The sequence below is a fragment of the Pelodiscus sinensis genome, chromosome 2 (genome assembly GCF_049634645.1).
Source record: "Pelodiscus sinensis isolate JC-2024 chromosome 2, ASM4963464v1, whole genome shotgun sequence".
Lineage (NCBI taxonomy): Eukaryota > Metazoa > Chordata > Testudines > Trionychidae > Pelodiscus > Pelodiscus sinensis.
In genome coordinates this window covers 244,787,644-244,806,891 of record NC_134712.1, presented here as the reverse complement: position 1 = coordinate 244,806,891, position 19,248 = coordinate 244,787,644, and the positions used below count along the sequence as shown (strand labels likewise).

The window sequence follows — 19,248 nt, the reverse complement described above, 5'->3', positions numbered from 1 at the left end:
GGCTCTTATCTCCATTGGGGCCTCTTGGTTCTAATGTAATAAAATCATATTGTAAACAAGTTACTGGCCTTAAGGGGCAATTGATCTTAAAAGCTTAAACAGGTCCCTAATGTTCCTCATTGCTCACTTGATGCTCTATTTCCCAAATGGGACAAGTCAGCTGTCTCTCAACACCTTTCAGCTTTTAATACAACAATAAACACTAATAATACCCTTGTGAACACCTCCGTCACACCAACACCACATTTCTCCCAGGTCTGGCTAAAGATAGCAATGCTGAGTGCTTCGTGCCAGAGTGTGGAGTGCTATGGGAAGAGAAGGGGCTGAAAGGAACAACGGCACAGTGCACAAAATCTGACACCACTGGGACGGCAGCTTGGAAAGGAAGTTTTATTTGAACTCAGCGTGTAAACTTTCAAGTGAGCCTCAATCTGTTTTTCCAGCTGAGTTACAGAGCAAGAATTGTTTTGAGACATTGGCCTCCGATCCCTTCACCTCTCTTGCCCTCCTGTCCAATGGAAAGTAGGAGTTACAAGAGGGCTCTGACAGCAGTCTGTATCATTCAGTATCATGTAGTCCAGCTCAGAGGCATGAACATGTTTTAAGTGCTCAAGTACAACCATGAAATCAAGTTAGCTTACTTGATTATGATCATGACCAAGCAGTCCATATAGACCAAGGCAAAATCATACCCAGCGTCATGTCAACTAATTATTGTTTACCCAAAATGTGTATGTCTGAGTAAGGATGTTAAATTGCAGTTAGTTGACTAGTCGATAGAATTTCCATTGATTACTCAACTAGTCGATAGGCACTTCTGCATTCCTCCTTCGAAATGTACAAGAGGCCCCACTGGGACTCTTAGACATTTCAAAAGAGGAATGCGGAACTCTGCATGCAGGCCAGGAGGCAGTCCCGCTGACTCCAGGCTGCACGTGGGTGTGCCTGCTTTGAAATGCACACAAGTCCTCAGTGAGGGGTTCTTGAGCATTTCAAAGCTATTGGGCCCGGAGTCAGCTGGGGGACTCAGAGTCCCCTACTGACCCCTGGCCCCATGCTGCCCTGCAAAGGCTATATCACCAGTAGATGAGACTAGAGAATGATACATTAAAAAAAAGCTCAGGATGATGATTATCGAGGATCAGTGTTACACATGCAGGCCCGCCGATGAGAAGACCGGAGGGCAAAAGGGTAATTGCCCTGGGGCCCAGTGATTCAAAAGCAGAGTCCTGGTGCCATGCTACAGGCAGCTCTGAAGGACTAGCGGGGGGAAACTAGGTCCCAGCCCTGCCCCTTCTGCCATCCAAGGCCCCTCCCCTTCTGGGAGTATGAAGCCTCCACCACCCCTACTTTGCCAAGGGCCCAGCAAGTCTGTCAGCTCCCTTGTAAACATGATCCTGATGCCACAAACAAGCAGCGTAGTGAGGCATTCCTAAAGAGAAAGCCAACAGAGAGATTCAGAGAAGTCTCAGTCAAACTCTCTGGGGCAGGAACTATCTTTGTTGCTAGTAGAGCCTAGCACAATGAGGCCTAGGTGGGGTTCCTAAGTGCAGGGTCTTAATCTGCAGAAATCAGTAAGGGAGATCATGTGGGGTCTGAACAGGAGCTTTATCTTTCAGGACAAAGTAGGCAGAATGTTTTGGAAGAGGAAAGAACCAAGATTCACAGATGTATATTTTAGTTTGAGAACAATAAATTGTGCATTGCACAAAGCCAAATATCTTGCTGTACCTGCATCTGCTAGTGCTGGCTGGTGCATATGAGGATGGAACCTGGCCACATCTCCAACCCAGCCAGATATACTTTGAGATCTGCAGAAACAGCAGGATCCCACTGCAGCCAGGGAGTAGAAGCAGCACTAATATTCTGCTGGGAAAGAGGGAAGATTCTCTTAGCAACTGCCCATCAGCAGAGTAAGCACCATGATTTGGTGCTGAATCTGGTAGTGCTAGGGCAGGAGGAAGAGTCAGAGAAAGATCTCACTCCTCACAACTATAAAGTTACCTTTATTATTGATAAAAAAAACCAACAAATAGTCTATAAAGTGCTACCAGACCAACAAAACATGTAGATGGTATACCATCTATCTACATGTTTCGTTAGTCTATAAAGTATTACCAGACCATTTGTTGTCTTTTTCTGTAATAGACTAACTCGGCTACTCCCTGAACACCTTTATTATTTATGTTTAATCAAAGCAAATCTCATCCATAAATAGCAGGGGAAATGAGACCGAAGGTCGATGAGTTAGTGGAAAGGCAACTTACAGATTCCTGCGTGGTATTTCAAAGTGCTAACACTGTGTTTGTGAGTCCTGTATGTTTGAACTTGCTCCCCAGTGTCTGCTAACCAGCACTTCACCGTCTTGTCCGCACTCCCCGAATACAAGTATCGATTCACCAGCTGAGGAAGAAACAGAAAAGAACATCGGCAGTAGCATCCTGGGCAAACTCAGAGAATTGTACTCAAGTGACTCATCCTCAGTCACATCTTCCAATTGAAAACTGGAGACAGTTCAGGAAACAAATCGCTTGATCATTATCTTTGGTCCACCCTCTCTGGGGCACCTGGTGCTGGCCACTGTCAGCAGACAGGCTACTGGGCTAGATGGACCTTTGGTCTGACCCAGTATGGCCGTTCTTATGTAAAAAAAGTAAACAGCTTTTTGAGGAAGTTTTCAGCAAAACAGTTCTCAGCACTGAAACATCATTGTCTGATCCTGTATTCTTTGCATAGCCACCTCCCCCCTCTGGGGCTTAAAAATAGTTTCCAATTTTCTAAAAAGGGAGAGATTAAGTTCCAGATCCCCTTCTGATGAAAGTGGGCACATCTCTCGAAGTTTGTGGCGCTGCATCTATTTGCGGGAGTAGAGACTTTGGACTAGTGTGTCAGTTTACAAACGCACAAGACTAAAAACAATTGGTATATATGTTACGAGATCGCTTATTTCAAATTTTAAAAAAATCCTCTAAGAACAAAGTGACAAAAAGGCAATAAAAAAAGACCAACTCAGAGGCTAATAGGATAACAACAGAGAAGGTCAATGTTTTGAAATCCCATGTTTCCTTTGTAACTGTTTTGGATATGTGTTTCCAGTATTGTTCAATGACGCAATAACATTTTTTAAAAAGCTGTTTTCAGATGAGAACCTAGAACAGTTTCATAAATTATCTTTGCAATGTAGCAATGAACACAGTGTCTATTATTATTTGTTTTATAGCAATACTACCTCGAGGCTACAGCTGAGATCAGGATTTCATTGTGCTAGTCCGGGCCGTTCCTAGGGGGAACATGGGACACTGAGCAGCAGACAACTCCCCAACAGTGCCCCAGGCCTGGGACACAAAGCAACCATCCTTTACACCTCTGCAACCTCCGACCCCACTACATCCCTAAACCTGCTCCATTACTTTGCTCAAGCTCCGCCCTTGCTCCAGCCCCCTGTCCAAAGCCCCCTCCTCCAAGCATCGCGAGCCAGGGGAATCCTATTACCTCAGGGCCTGATGAAGGGCAGTAGCAGTCCCCCCCACTCCCGCCCCAATCCCATGGCAGCAGGAGCCAGAGCAGCCTGCTCGGCTACATTCCACCAGCCTCTCCCAGCCCCCTGCGCTCCACTTTGCCGTGCTCCGCTGCCCACTGCCATGGGGGCAGCAGGCTGGGAGAGGGCCGAGGAGCAAAGCAGGCTACCAAGTCACTCCAGCTTCTACTGCCATGGTGATTGTGGGGGGAGAATGACTCCTGCCCTGCATCAGGCCCAGAGATAATCCCCAGGCCCCATCCATAAGCTGTGTGAGGCAGCCACTGCGGGGCCCCCAAAGTGCTGGGCTTGGGGCGGCTGTTCTGAACCGTCCACACATAGCAAGAGACAGTCCATGCCCTGAAGAGCTTACAGGGCAGAGGACAGGACTTGATGACTTCTCGAGGTCCCTTCCAGTTCTTTCTAGTGTTCTATGATAAACTGACAAGACAGGAAGGGCAGAGTTACCTCCATCATACAGAACAGAAGCAAAGGGAAATTTAGTGGTGTGTGCAAGATCATTTAGCAAATCTGTGGCACAGCTGTGAATTAAACCCAGATTTTCTGAGTCATAGTCCAGTACCTCAGCCACAAGGCCATCCTTCCTCTAATCATCCTTCCCTAATATGGAAAAGATCTCTAACATGCAGCTAAGGAAAATAAGCCAAGGCAAAACAGTCAGCATTAAAATACTAAGAGTGTAAACTCTTCAAGAGCAAGGACTCTGGGTGGGCACTTATCGGTAAAGTATCTTGCATGCAGCTGGTGCTACATAAAAAAAAAATCTCTTATCAAAGTTCCAGTTCCGGTGCTAGCTGAAGTAATCAATTTCAGATATCAAGTTTTTTAGGGCTGATCGGAACCATGTTAGGACTGATTTAAACACATAAATAAGAGGGGAAAACAGGAAGTGATGGGAAGAAAAAACAGGATTTGCACAAGGAATAACGGCTTCTTACTTTCCCACCAAGCACACAGATTAAGAGGCAGTCATACCCGGAAGCAGGACTTATATTTAGCTGGAGTTGACTGAAGCAGAGCTCTAGTTAATATTTTCAAACCTTGACTCCTGTCTGATGCTGTTAGGGTTCCCAGTTGGAGTCCAGGATCCTCGGGGAGGCTGCTAGCTGGTTTCAGGGGGTCCATAGAGGGCCTTTTGGCCAAGCTGCCTCCCATGAGAATGGAAGGGGGAACCTCTGGGAAATATTCTTGAGAATTTATGCCCTGTCCAGAAGATAACCCCTTGCCTGATCGAATTCACTCTGACATCAAGAGGAATATGGCAGAGAGACTGACTGCAAGATATGCACCAACGTCACTCTTAGGCCATGTCCCTTTTTCTATAAAAATCACCCATTCCCTCACTATAAAGTTATTTAAAACACCTCTCCCCATGTCCAGACACACTCACATGGCTACTCCCTTCTTTGCTTGCCTCTGCACTGTGCAGATAAATTTGATTCCCTGCCTTCACAAAATCCCATTTCATGTCCCGAGTCATCTTTGCACCAGAATGGTGAAACACATCGCTACTACATTTACAGTGCTATGAGAACCGCTAAGAAAAGGTACTTTAAATGTCTATGACAGTGTTGTTCTGAACTGGACAAGAGTAAAGGCAAACTCACAAAAGAGGACTAATATGCCCTTGAAGACCCATGCACAAAGCCCACTGAATTCAAGAACAATTATGCATATGCAACTCAATACAGGCTGAACTTGGTACATAGGACCTCTTCCAAGGCCATGTCTCAGGAGCTCCTAAAACACAATTGCTCAAAAGAATAGTCTGAAATGTTATATTTCATTAAGTTTCTGATGCATGAGCAGTGGCGTTATTAGTACATCTCAAGAAGGGAAGCGAGGGAGTGATCTGCTGTATAAACACAGATTTATAGCTACACAAATAGCCTGACAGAGCTAATCTGATCCCTAACTTTAAAGCCCAACCTAAGTGGGCATGGAAAAACATTGTCACATTCCACTACTAATTGGGAACGGTTGGCTGGAGTTGGGATTCCTGCTGGATTGTTCTTGGCCAACTCCTGGTATTTCTGTTCCAGACATCTTACAAGCAGCAGGATCTACTCGATAAGAACACGCTAAGTTACAGGTACATGTCACTCTGCATTAACAGTATAATAAGTTATAACACTTGAGTTCTGCATTTAAGCAGGTGTGAAAATATTTAAGTCAAACAAAATAACAGCTATGTACTTTGGTTTGCACTCTATTTCTCTGCTAGAAATAAAATGTAGCAAACGAAGAGGGCTTAGCTAGCTAATTAATAAGAATGGCCATACTGGGTCAGACCAAAGGTCCATCTAGCCCAGAATCCTGTCTTCTGACAGAGGCCAGTGCCAGATGTCCCAGAGGGAGTGAACAGAACAGGGAATCTTCAAGCAATCTCTCTACCGTGACCCATTTCCAGCCTCTGACACAGGCTAGGGACACCATTGTTACCCATTGATGGACCGAACCTCCATGAATTTATCTAGTTCTTTCTTGAACCCTGTTAAAGTCCTGGTCTTCACAACATCATCTGGCAAGGAGTTCCACAGGCTGTCTGTTTGAAGAAAAACGTCCTTTTGTTTGTTTCAAACCTGCTACCTACTAATGTCGTTTAGTGACCACTAGTTCTTATGTTATGGGAACAAGTAAATAACTTTTCCTATTCACTTTTTCCACACTAGTCATGATTTTATAGACCTCTGTCATATCCCCCTTAGTCTCCTCTTTTCTAAGGTGAAAAGTCCCAGCCTCTTTAATCTCTCTTCACATGGGACCTGCTCCAAACCACTAATCATTTTAATTGCCCTTCTCTGAACCTTATCCAATGCCAATATATATTTTTGAGATGAAGCAACCACATCTGTAATTAGTATTCAGGATGTGGGCGTACCATGGTTTTATATAGAGGTAATAAGATATTCTCTGTATTATTCTCTATCCCGTTTTTAATTATTCCTAACATTCTGTTTGTTTTTTTGACTGCTGCTGCACATCAAGTGGATGTTTTCAGAGAACTATCCACAATGACTCCAAGAGCTCTCTCTTGAGTAGTTATAGCTAAATTAGTCCCCATCATATTGTATTAATATTGTATGTATACTTGGGACTATTTTTTCCAATGTGCATTACTTTACATTTATCAACATTAAATTTAATTTGCCATTTTGTTGCCCAATCACTTATTTTGGTGAAATCTTTTTGAAGCTCTTCACAATCTGCTTTGGTCTTAACTATCTTGAGCAGTTTAGCATCATCGGCAAAATTTGCCACCTCACTGTTTATCCCTTTCTCCAGATCATTTATAAATAGGTTGAATAGGATTGGTCCCAATACAGGGTGACCAACCGACCGACCAACCAACCAACAAAAAGACCAATTTCTGCAAACGGAAGTCAGCTGCAGGGAAAAAAAATCACCACTTTATGTCCTTTTGCTATGCATCCACTTCTTTTGAACATATCTTGGTCAACAGGAATACTGTATACAGACTCTTGGGGGACACCACTAGTTACCTCTCTCCATTGTGAAAACTTACAGTTTATTCCTACCCTTTGTTTCCTGTCTTTTAACCAGTTATCAATCCATGAGAGGACCTTTCCTCTTATCCCATGACAGCTTACTTTACTTATGAGCCTTTGGGAAGGGATCTTGTCAAAGGCTTTCTGGAAATCTAAGTACACTATATCCACTGGATCCCTCTTGTACACATGCTTGTTGACCCCCCCACCCCCCACCCCCAAGAACTCTAGTAGATTAGTAAGGCATGATTTGCCTTTACAGAAATAATGTTGACTTTTTCCCCAACAAATTATATTCATCTAGGTGTCTGACAATTTTATTCTTTACTACAGTTTCAACTAATTTTCCCGGTACTGATGTTAGACTCCCTGGTCTGTAACTGCCAGGATCACCTCTAGAGCCCTTTTTAAATGTTGAAATCATATTAGCTATCTTCCTGTCATAAGGTACAGAAGTTGATTTAAAGGATAGGTTACAAACCACAGTTAATAGTCCACAATTTCACATTTGAGTTTTCTTTTACCGCACAGGGGCCACAAATACCGCACTGTCCAGGTGAAAACCAGACACGTGGCAACCCTATCCAATGTGCACCACCAATATTGAGGTACACTACCAATATTGGTGTGTCAATGTACACCACCAATACAAAACACACACACACACACACACACACACACACACACACACACACCCCTCTGATATACATTATTTTAAACAGTCCATACATGTGGAATAAAATATATTAAAACAAGACACCTGTGATTAGTTGCTGTGAGGTACCCTTAGGGACTACAAAGGTGCTGTACAAAGGTAGGGAATTAGCCTTTTCCACTGGAGGAAGAGTAGAAGCACCAGAACAAATTATCACCTGGCTTCAGAGTTTGTAGATATTTGCATGTTTCAAAGACCTTGCAAATAAGTCCTGCAGCATCTTAGTACTATTCACTGTTTTTTTCGGCTACAGACTAACACAACTTCCCCTCTAAAACTGTTAACAGCTTAAGATAAGAATGAAAAGATTCTTTTAACACCTACGTGCAAACTTTGAAATGTAATCATGCAAATATCTTCCTAGCACAAACACACACACACAGGGGCGGCCCATGAGCCTAGGCAGACTAGGCAGTTGCCTAGGGCGTCGCCAGCCCCGGCGCCCGATGATGACGTCACGGCCATTGATGGCCAAGCAGGCAGGGACGCCGATCGCGCCTTCTACCTAGGGCGCCAGCTGCCGCAGCCAGCCTTAGGCCACTCCTGCACACACCCCAGGCTTTCCCCCTCCCCTCCAAATCAACCTTAACAGAGGACTGCAGTGAGTCAGACACCCCAAACAAACTGCCCCCTGACTCCACCTCAGGGCTCAGATGCCAGCACTCAATCATTACTCCCTCTTTCCCCATGCAGTCAGCCCCTTTACCTCCCCCTGCCCAGCCCGGGAGGACTGAAGACACTGCTGGGTTTCTGCCTCTCCCTCTCTCTCCTCAGGCAGATGGGATTTTCCCCCAAGCCCATTAATTACTCCCTCCTCCCGGCCACTCATTCCCTGCTTATCTGCTGACTGTCTTCCATCTCAAAGAAGCTGCAGGCAGCGCTTAGCTCCTGTTTACAGAGGCCCCTCCCCAATGATCAGCTGATCTCCCTGCCTGCGCCTCTCCACAGGGCTCAGGGAACTTTGGTGCAAGCCCCGAAGGGCCCCGATCCCCACCTGCATCCTGCATGTGCAGGGTCCTCAGTCCCAGCATCACCTCCTGTCACCACTGTCAGCGCCGCACGGCCCAACCTGCCACTGGGAAAGTGGGGGGGGTGCCGGCTGCTCAAGCAACACAAGAGCCCACCCCGCCTGGCCGAGACCCGCTCAGCCCAACCTGCTGCCTGGGACCAACCAAGTGAGCACTGCTCTTACCATGGCGGCGGCGCTCCTCCATGTGTAGCTCCAAGGCCCGCACGAGGAGGGGGGATGTGAGGTTGCTTTCTTACCTTCCCGTCTGGCAGAGCTGGCATTGCAGCCTCACAGCTGCGCGGGCTCCCCTCTGCATGGTGGGGGGTGAGAGCCCGCTGTGGACTGCACTTTGAGAACCACTGGTCTAGACGGTACAAGGTCCTGCCGGGAGGGCAGGGCACTGGACTCAATGACTCTCAATGACTCCAGTTCTAGCGTTCTATGATCCCATCCCGAGGTGACATGTACCCAGTCAATATGGGGGATAGTTGATGAAATCCTCCACTATTATTCAGTTTTTTTATTTTGATAGCATTTCATAGTCACTATCACTATCCTGATAGTGGTCACTAACATATCCCTACTGCTATATTCTTATTCTTAGAGCATGGAATTACTATCCATAGAGATTCTATGGAACATTTTGGTTCATTTAAGATTTTTACTTCATTTGATTCTACATTTTCTTTCACATATAATGCCACTCCCCCACTAGCATGACCTGTTCTGTCCTCCTGATTTTGTACCCTGGTACAACTGTGTACCTTTGATTTTCCTCATTCCACCAACTTTCTGTGATGCCTATTTTATCAATATCCTCCTCTAATACGGGGCATTCTAGTTCACCCATCTTTTTAGATTTCTAGCTCTTACGTATAAGCACTTCAAAAATTTGTCACTATTCATCTGTCTGCCATTTCCTGATGTGTTAGACTCTTTTTCATTTGATTGTTTCTCATCTGATCTTACCCATACTTTATCATCTTCCATCCTCTGCTCTTTACTAGAGCATAGAGACTCTCTATTATGGACTTCATGGTGTAACACCAGTGAAAACTTTCCCTGCACAGTCCTCACTGGGATATGGAGAGACGTACTCTAAGGCTACATCTACACTGCAGGCTTTTTGCGCCAGAACAGCCGTTCTCGTGCAAAACCTTGCAGAGTGTCTACACTGCACGTGCGTTCTTGCGGAAGTAAATTTACAGTAAAGCATCAAAAAAGAGGGCTTTTTGCGTAAGAGTTATTCCTCGTCCCACAAGGAATAAGACCTCTTGCATAAGAGATCTTGTGCAAGAACATAAGAACAGCCATGCTGAGTCAGACCAAAGGTCCATCCAGCCCAGTATCCTGCCTTCCGACAGTGGCCAATGCCAGGTGCCCCAGAAGGAGTGAATCGTACAGGTAATGATCAAGCGATCTCTCTCCTGCCATCCAGCTCCACCCTCTGACAGACAGCGGCTAGGAACACCATTCCTTACCTATACTGGCTAATAGCCATTTATGGACTTAACCTCCATGAATTTATCTAGTTCCCTTTTAAACCCTGTTATAATCCTAGCCTTCACAACCTCCTCAGACAAGCAAAATGCAGGACAATGTAGCACTTTAAAGACTAACAAGATGGTTTATTAGATGATGAGCTTTCGTGGGCCAGACCCACTTCCTCAGATCATTTTTGATCTGAGGAAGTGGGTCTGGCCCACGAAAGCTCATCATCTAATAAACCATCTTGTTAGTCTTTAAAGTGCTACATTGTCCTGCATTTTGCTTCAACTACCCCAGACTAACACGGCTACATTTCTATCACTATCCTCAGACAAGGAGTTCCACAGATTGACTATGAGCTATGTGAAGAAGAACTTCCTTTTGTTTGTTTAAAACCTGCTGTCCATTAATTTTATTTGGTGGCCCCTAGTTCTTATATTATGGGAACAAGTAAATAACTTTTCCTTATTCACTTTCTCCACACCACTCATGATTTTATAGACCTCTATCATATCCCTCCTTCATCTCCTCTTTTCCAAGCTGAAAAGTCGCAGTCTCGTTAATCTCTCCTCATATGGGACCCGTTCCAAACCCCTAATCATTTCAGTTGCCTTTCTCTGAACCTTTTCTAATACCAGTATATTTTTTTGAGATGAGAAGACCACATCTGTACACAGTATTCAAGATGTGGGCGTACCATGGATTTATATAAGGGCAATAAGATATTCCCCATCTTATTTTCTATCCCTTTTTTTAATGATTCCTAACATCCTGTTTGCTTTTTTGACTGCCGCTGCACACTGAGTGGTCGTCTTCAGAGAACTATCCACAATGACTCCAAGATCTCTTTCCTGATTAGCTGTAGCTAAATTAACCCCCATCATATTATATGTATAGTTGGGGTTATTTTTCCCAATGTGCATAACTTTACATTTATCCACAGTGTGATAAGGGGCTTCTTGCGCAAGAAACCCCTATGGCTAAAATGGCCATCAGAGCTTTCTTGCGTAAGAGAGCATCCACACTGCCATGGACGCTCTTGCTCAAAAGCACGTCTCTTGCGCAAAAGCACATGGCAGTGTGGACACGCTCTTGCGCAAGACCTTTTGTGCAAGAAGCCTGCAGTGTAGATGTAGCCCAAGAGTCTTCTAGTGCAGTCTTTATTCTGTCTCTGTGCCAAGAAGGGTACCAGCTGTACTAATTTATCAGCTTTTCTATGCAGTTCACAAAAACAGTGTATGGGCATCGCACCACCCTAATTAATTTAGACCCACAGTATCCATGATATAGGAAACTATTATCAGCTGCCTTTTACAGACTATGACACTGAAGTATCAACATGTTAAATAATGATTTGCCAAAGGTCACACAAGGCGGCTGTGACCAAATCAGGAACAAATTTCTCAAGCACCAGCCCTTAATATAATTCTTCTCACTTTGACAGTGTTTTTGCTGGGGATGTTAACGTGTAGTCAACTACATGATTAACCAATAAGCCTGGGCTTACAGTTAATCTTATCAACTACACACACTCCCCACCCCCCATAGGGAACCAGGTTTTAAGCTGACTCCCCACAAGCACTGGATCTGCAGAGCCACCTGCCCTTCCCCCCCCCCACCCCACACTGCTGCCTCTGATAGAGAGGCAGCAGCACAGAGGGTGAGGGGGGCAGGCAGGAGCCAGTACACGCGTGAAGCCGTCTTTCATGCCAGCTCCCTGTGCATATTGACGTATAAGAGCCACTTGCCCCTCCGCCCACCCCACTGCTGCCTCTGTATAAGAGGCAGCAGTGGGGAGGGGGACAGGTAGGAACCAATACACATGGGGAGCCAGCTTTTAAGCTGGTTCTTGGCACATGCTGGCTCCAAGCTCTCCTCCCAGAGAGGCAGCAAAGGGGGCAGGCAGGAGCCAATGTTGGGGATGCGAGCCAGCTTAAAAGCCTGCTCCATTCGAGCACCGGCTCTGTGTAGCCACCTGCCCCCCATGCTGCTGCCTCTAGTAGTAAGACAGGAAAGGGGAGCTGCAGGGGAGGCTGCACAGAGCAACCTATGTCCATGGTGGGCCCAGGCTCACTGTGGACAGAGACTGTTCTGTGGGGAGCTCGAACGCCCTGCAGACAGGGGCTGCTGCTGCAGAGCCGCCTCTATCCGCAGCAGGCCGAGGCTCACTGTGGGCGGAGGCTGCTGCTGCCCCGCACTGCTACCTCTTTATCAGAGGCAGTAGTGTGGGGTGGCAGGAGGCTCCCTGAGAGTGAGGCTCAGAGTGCACTGGCTGCCACCTCCGCTCCCGGGGACTATCGAATAGTCATGTAACTGCTAATAGTTGATGCAGTTTCATGACTATTCAATTAATCGCTGTCTAAGATCCCAAGTTTTTGCAACATGAGCAGAATGGAAGCCACCATCTCACTGCACCTAGGGCACCTCTCAGCGGGTAGTAACTTTCACAAACTCCCACTGCATTTGAAGCTGTAACCTGTAGCACTCTGCACCCCATATTTGCCATGATGAAGTAATCATGAAATATTTTGTACAAAACATGTCTTGTGGAGTATCATTCTAAGTCTTAAACTGCTAAATATTAAATTTCTTGGTGGATTGCATGCACTGTCGTATGTGAAGTTACAAAATCTTGCCATCTGTGAGTTACTAAAGTAGGATATGAGGCTGGAAACATGGAAAACTAGCCTTTCAGGTACAACACTCATCAAGGGAAGAATTCACTAATACAGGAACTCTGAATAAGAAACCCTCCACCAAGGAAAAATGGAGACAATGGGAAATGTTTGGCCAATGCCACGTTCCCCCACCCCGCCCACCCCCACCCCCCATCACATTTATAGTCTTTCCAGCAAGCTGGAAGAAATTATGAAAGCTGCAGAGTGACATCATGACTGGTCTTCACTCTCCTCACAATTGAACATTTGAAAGAACCTCTGGATTTTGATGAGGGGGGAACCCAGGATGCAAAGCCAATGCAGCCTGTGCCTCCAGAATTTATAAGCCTGTTTGTATCATCAGTCAGGCTGAGCTATTGCTGATTAAAATCCTATCTACTTTGTACAAGACTGAGATTAAGTGACAGCAAATAGATCAAAGCAGGTGACCTAGGAAATCAAACAAAATCACAATCTTTCTATAGTTAATAATCCTGAGTTTTGATTTAGCTATGCTGACCATACCTCCTGATTTTTCCGGGACAGTCCCAAATTTAAATACTCTGTCCTGGGGCCCTATCAAGTAGTAAAATGTCCCAGAAAGCCCTGCCAGACATTTCACTACTTGATGGGGACACCAACTTGCGCGAAGAAACGACCAAGAAATGGTGCCATGCCATTGCTCCTCACATGGCACAGCAGCTTCCCCCTCTCCCACCTCCCAGAAGGGCACATAGGCAGCTCTATTGGAGCTTTGTTGGCGGGCAGCCGGACTGGCTTCTGGTGGTATGCGGCCCCTCCCTTTCCCTCCGCGGGACCACTTTTGCCATGTGGGGTCCTGGTCTGGCGGCACCACCTCCTCCTCTCCGTCCTCCTCCTCCTCCAGGCTGACTTGGAGCCCTAGCAGGAGCAGCGAGGGTGTTGCAGGAGGGGCATGCTCAGCAGGTGCTGGAACTGGAGCGGAGGCTGCCCATGGTGCTATTTTTAGTACCACAGTCTGGGTCCCCGTGAGTGGCCCAGGCTCCAGCTGGAATCTGGCGGTAGCCACACAAGGCGCATTCCAGCCAGGAGCAACTGGGGCCAGAGCTGTGGGGGCTTCTGAGGCTGCACTGTGGTACTAAAAATAGCACTGCGGCCCCAGGTCTAGCCCCTGCAAACTGCTTTCCACATTGAAGGCAGAAGGTGAGGGAAGGGGCAGGATGAGAACTAAGGAGGAGGTGGGTGTGAGGAGAGAAAGGGACTTGTGCTGAGGGGAGGGAGGTCAAGGCAGGAGAAGCAAGGGAAAGGCACCAAGGGGCAGAGTGAAGGAGAGACAAATGCCAGGTGGCCAAGAGGAGACAATGAAGAAAAGAGCAGGAGGGAAGGTGTCAGTGGGAGTGGGAAAAGGGAGGGGACAGGGTGATACTGGGAGAGGGGAGGAGTGGGTGCCAGGAAAAGAGGGGTTGAAAGGAGGAGTGGACATGAGGAAGTCAAGGGATAGAGTAAGCCATGTGTGAGGGCACAGAGGGATGTGAGGAGAACTGGGGTAGAGGGTGATGAAGGGATGGGCACCAGGGAGAGAAAGGGCAAAGAAGGCAGAGGCAGTGAGGGAAGGGGGAGTCACCGGGAAGGTAAGGGGTAAGGGACGGTGCAGGCGCCAGGGGACTGTGGGGGTGAAGCAGAAGGGCGCACAAATGGAGAGGAGGAATGGGCATCAGAGGAAAGAGGAAGGGCAGGTGGGTAAAGGGAGGTGTTAGGAGAGGGGATAGGGAGGGGTAGCTACAGATGATCAGTGTGGGCCTAGAGGCGGAGTGGACACAGAAGAGAAGTGCTGGTGCAGGGAAGGGGGCAGCCAAAGGGCTGAAGGGAGGAAGAAGGGCAGAATCCAGGACACCAGAGTGTGGGGGGTAGCAGGTACCAGGGGAGCAGATGGGGGGAGGGGAGGAGACATGGCAGCAGAGGGAAAAGGGAGAGGTTTATAAGATATTTATTAATAACTTGGGTACCACAATGCCATACATCTGAACATGCCCACATGAACGCAATACTGGTGTACAAGACAAAATTCACTCCACTCACGGGAGGAAAATGTTAGAGGGAACACTTCCCCCAGCCTCTCCCCCCGAGTCAATGCAATGCAAATTGGGTTAATGCAACTGGAGAATAGTTGCATGGGGGGGGGGTCTTGTGGGGGGCCAAACCCATTCCTATTGGTAGGAGAAGTTCTTAGAGGGGTCACATGACACCCTTTACTTCTGGTCATGTGTCCATTTTGACCCCGGGAGTACTACCTCCAGGGGTGGGACTTCTTGGGCAGGGGGTGTGGCTAACGGAGGTTAAGGGGTGCAATTAATGTGTCCCTAATTTTGGTATAGAAAATATGATCACCATAATTTTTGCTTAACCAGTGAAGTGTTTGGGAATCTTAGCTCTGTTAACAAAGGATGGTGCATATCTTTCCCACATTGGGAGAAGAAGGAGACGCAAAAAAATATATATATATAAATGATTTGCCCAAATGCATACAGAAAATGTATAGTGAAGCAGGGATTTGAACATGGGGTCTCCAGACTCAGGCTAGCACCCTAACCATTAGTCTATTCTTCCTAGACATAAAAGACTCCATATACCATTTCCAAACCCTTGACTGATCCAATCCTGTTCCTTTATTAAAGCAAAATCTATTTTCATACAGAGCAAAGAGAATGAACTTTCTAATTTAGTAAGGTTTTGTCCATTTTTTTTCAGAGGAATATTTGTTTCCGGTGTATAACATATGCCTAAAGTATTTTATTCCAAACTCCTAAAAAATTATTTGGTTAATGAAATGGGGAAATGACTGCAGCCTCAGGCTTGGGATATGCATTGTATGATGTAGACTATCAAGAATATAAATCCCAAATTATATCTTCACTACAAAATGTCAAATATCCTTATTTATATTTGTTTCCCTGGAAAGATACAGGTGCCTTATACTGACAATAGTGGAAATTAATTTTCCATGATTTAAATCAGGGAGGGGGGAAAAGAGAAACTTCAAAAAAGCTTTTGTGTAAATATACCCAGGTCTGTCAACTCCTGGTTGATAAGTGAACAGAAGAAGCAGTTATGAATTCTCATCTGTCACTGCTGGGGGAAACAGAGCTGTACTTTCCTTGGCTGACTTTGGAAAAGCTTTGTTCACTTTGGCCAATTTCTCAACAGAACTCCTGTTGGGGAAAAGCATGACAAACCAAGGAGATGTCTAATAATTAGAGGGCCCGGGCTGGGATTTGCAGCTCCCATACCGAAGAGAAAAGTGGACACTGAAGGGCCGAATTCAAAAGGGGCTAAACATAGATGCCAGTCCATTTGACATGTACTACTGCAGGAGAGATTTCAGGCAGACCAGTTTAGTACTAGCAAAATAGATTGTAATGGCAAAAATGGTAGTTTTAGCTATGGTGTGATCATCTCCTGGTGGTCCTGCTATTGGTTGTTTTCCTCCAGGTAGCTCTCAAGACTGAAGTGACCAGAAACGGCTTAATACTCAGCAGCTTGGGGGATCTGAAAAATACAGCAGCTCAAGATTTTCCTTGTATGATGGCCAAAAATATCAGTAATACAACTGTCTGTCTGGTACTTAAGACAAGGCTCATAAACATGCGCTTTCCTCTCACAGGTACATCTCCACCAGAGAGGAACAAGTTCACTTCTCAGCCCTGCAAAGACATGTAGATAAACATTTACTGGTGTCCGTGCATCTGTGCACATCCCCAGCCCCTCCTGTGTCTCTTCACTTGCCACAATCCCAATTAGCTGCTCACTTACCACCTCACTTGGCTGCGTTCCTACACCTTTTCAGCAGCAGACTCCTTTAAACTGCCCTTGCTAAATCCAGAATCACTAATAGGATAAGTTCCTGAAGTCCAACTATGTGAGCTTTCAGATGAGCTGGCCTTTCAGTTAGGGATGTGAAAGTGTAAACGTGTACACAGTTAACTAGATTATATCTGACACTTTACATCCAGTCTTTAAAGGCAGAGCTGACTAGAATCAATTGAGAGTCCTTGTCTTGTCTCAGTGATTGCTTGAGCAAAAATCATTGTTAAAATCTTGTCTAGACTGATCTTGGACTCAACATGGAGGCAATGTGTTGAAGAGCAGTGCAAAGGAGGCAATGGTGGTGAGGTACCATATTACCTAGTGAAATCATTGGTGCTGAAATCACTAAGCCCTGGAATTTGACCACAGAACCGACACTTTCTTAACAAAGACTCAATTTTTGCTATTTAAAAAGTAAATCAATGTAACAGAAAACTGCAAAGCCCTCTGGTAACTTTTTAAAAATCAAACTTTAAACTTTATTGAAAAAAACTGGATAGCTTGCAACTGAAAATATTTGACCTACACTTAAGGCAACTGATTTAATTTAGTGTAAAATTTTGCATAATAAAGGATGGCATTTGTTTTTGAAAATGTTCTACTACATTTTGATCAGATCTACTTCTGATGTGATATGTGTGTGGTTGTGGGGTTTTTTTTTTTTTTTTTGCTCAACAAAAAATCCTGGTTGGGGGTGGGGGGTGGGGAGGCCCCGCCAAAGTGGCTCGAATTGGGCCCCACACTTCCTAAAGGCAGCCCTGCGTGGAGGTTGCCGGAGTCAGGATTGGGGGTTGAAGAGGGGCTGAAGGCAGGAGGTTGCGGAAGTGGGTGGGGTGGAAAAATCAGGGTTGAGAAGGAGGAGAGGCTCAGGGCAGGGGTGCAGGAGTCAGGGCAGAAGGTTGGGAGGGGAGAGAGAGAGAGAGATCAGTGGAATGGGTGAGGGCTCAGGGCAGGAAGTGAGGATGGCTGAAAGTTTCTCCCTGGAGGTGGCCATGCACCCCACCCACTAGCTTCTCCCCAAGAAAGGGGGGGGTTAAACACCCCACCCACTGACTTCCCCCAGGGCTGGATTGGTAGGAGGGGGGCATACACCCCACTCAATAGCACTCCCCAGGCCTGGACATGGGGGGTGTGCAGGCCTCCCATTGGCACTCACTAGTCTTGATCCAGGGATGAAGATAGAGCCAGCCCAGGGATGGGGGGCTGCACAGATCTCCTGCCAGCACTCCCTGGGCCCAGCTCAGGGCAAGCCAGTGTGGCAGGTGTTGCCAGCCAGTGGCTGCTCACTGAGACACTTGCTTCCTCCCACTCCCGTGGTCATTCTTCTTCCCATGCTTGCTGCTCCCCTGTGGGTGAGTTATAAGTTACTGTCCCTGCTCTCACTCCCTTCCCTTTCCATTTGATACGAAGCCATCACTTTCCAGGCACATCCAAACCTTGACCTTGCTTTAAGTTAGGAGAAGAGGAAGCTGCATAGCAAGTTTGGCGTTCCTGGCTCTTTCTGTTTAGGGGAAGTTCTTGAACAAACAAATGGACTCACAGATGGACCAGCACACATTTCAAAAATATACAGATTTTCTTCTTTTGATCTCAGTTATACACTCAAGTGAGGAGCAATTTTATCCAAGCCTCCTCACATCAGAGGTCCCCCAGCTCTGCCATTTTGCAGGGGAGAAGAGTGTAATTTGACATAGAAACACAGTGTGATATAGGCAGCATGATGTACAAATGAAATAGGATTTTGCTAACCTAAAAACTTGACCATGTCTTTTTTCTCCCCTTTTACCATTTCCTGGTTTTCTTCCATCACTCTCTCCATCTCCCTTTTTTGATTTTCTCTTGCTATCTTCTTGTCTCTCTCTAGTCTCTTATTTTCTCCCTATGCTTAAGCAAAAGGCATAAAAAAGCAATATTTCATTCAATTTTGTGTCTTCATTCTATATTGCCCATTAGTCTGCTTTTCTTTGATGTAATTTTTTTGCTCTCACCTGAGGCCTTGTCTACACTGGCATGTTTTGTTCCCAAAACCTGCCTTTTGGTGACAAAAAACAGTGAGAGCATTTACACTACAATGTGACTTTTGTCAGGGAAAAATGCCCAGTTGGGCAATAAAAAGCTTTGAGCCCTGTGAGAGTCTTTTGTCTTTTCCTCTCCCTTTACTATCAACAAAGAGCCAGTGTGGACACTGTTTGTTTTGTCGAGAGAACTGGCTTCTGCTAGTATCCCACAATGCCGGTCCTGATGGCTGTGCTCAGTGTTTTGTGATTTCTGCAGCCCTGCAGGCATGCACCCCTCCCCTTTCAAAGCTCCAGGAAGCATCTGACAGCTGAGTTCGTTCCCCAAAAGGAATAGCTAACAGAGCAAATCACTGTGAAAGCTCCTTCCTCTTCTGCCCTGCCAGGAACACAGTGGCAAGCAAACTGCTGCTACAGAGAGAGGGGGACAGATTGCTGTGGTGTTTTGACATTCCTCAGCATGGAGAGCTCACA

At 46.1% G+C, this 19,248-nt stretch overlaps 1 protein-coding gene across 4 annotated transcripts in view; it reads right to left on the bottom strand.

Moving 5' to 3' along the window:
• Positions 1-19,248, bottom strand: part of WDR86 (WD repeat domain 86) — a 42,361-nt gene that overhangs the window by 10,465 nt on the left and 12,648 nt on the right. For 3 of the 4 annotated variants that reach the window (XM_006115161.4, XM_014569616.3, XM_014569614.3), the window contains exon 5: positions 2,268-2,403. The exons of the other annotated variant lie outside the window; for it this stretch is intronic. In XM_006115161.4, the coding sequence (XP_006115223.2) occupies positions 2,268-2,403 (136 nt within the window). The remainder of the gene's footprint in view (positions 1-2,267; positions 2,404-19,248) is intronic. 4 annotated transcript variants of the gene reach the window in all.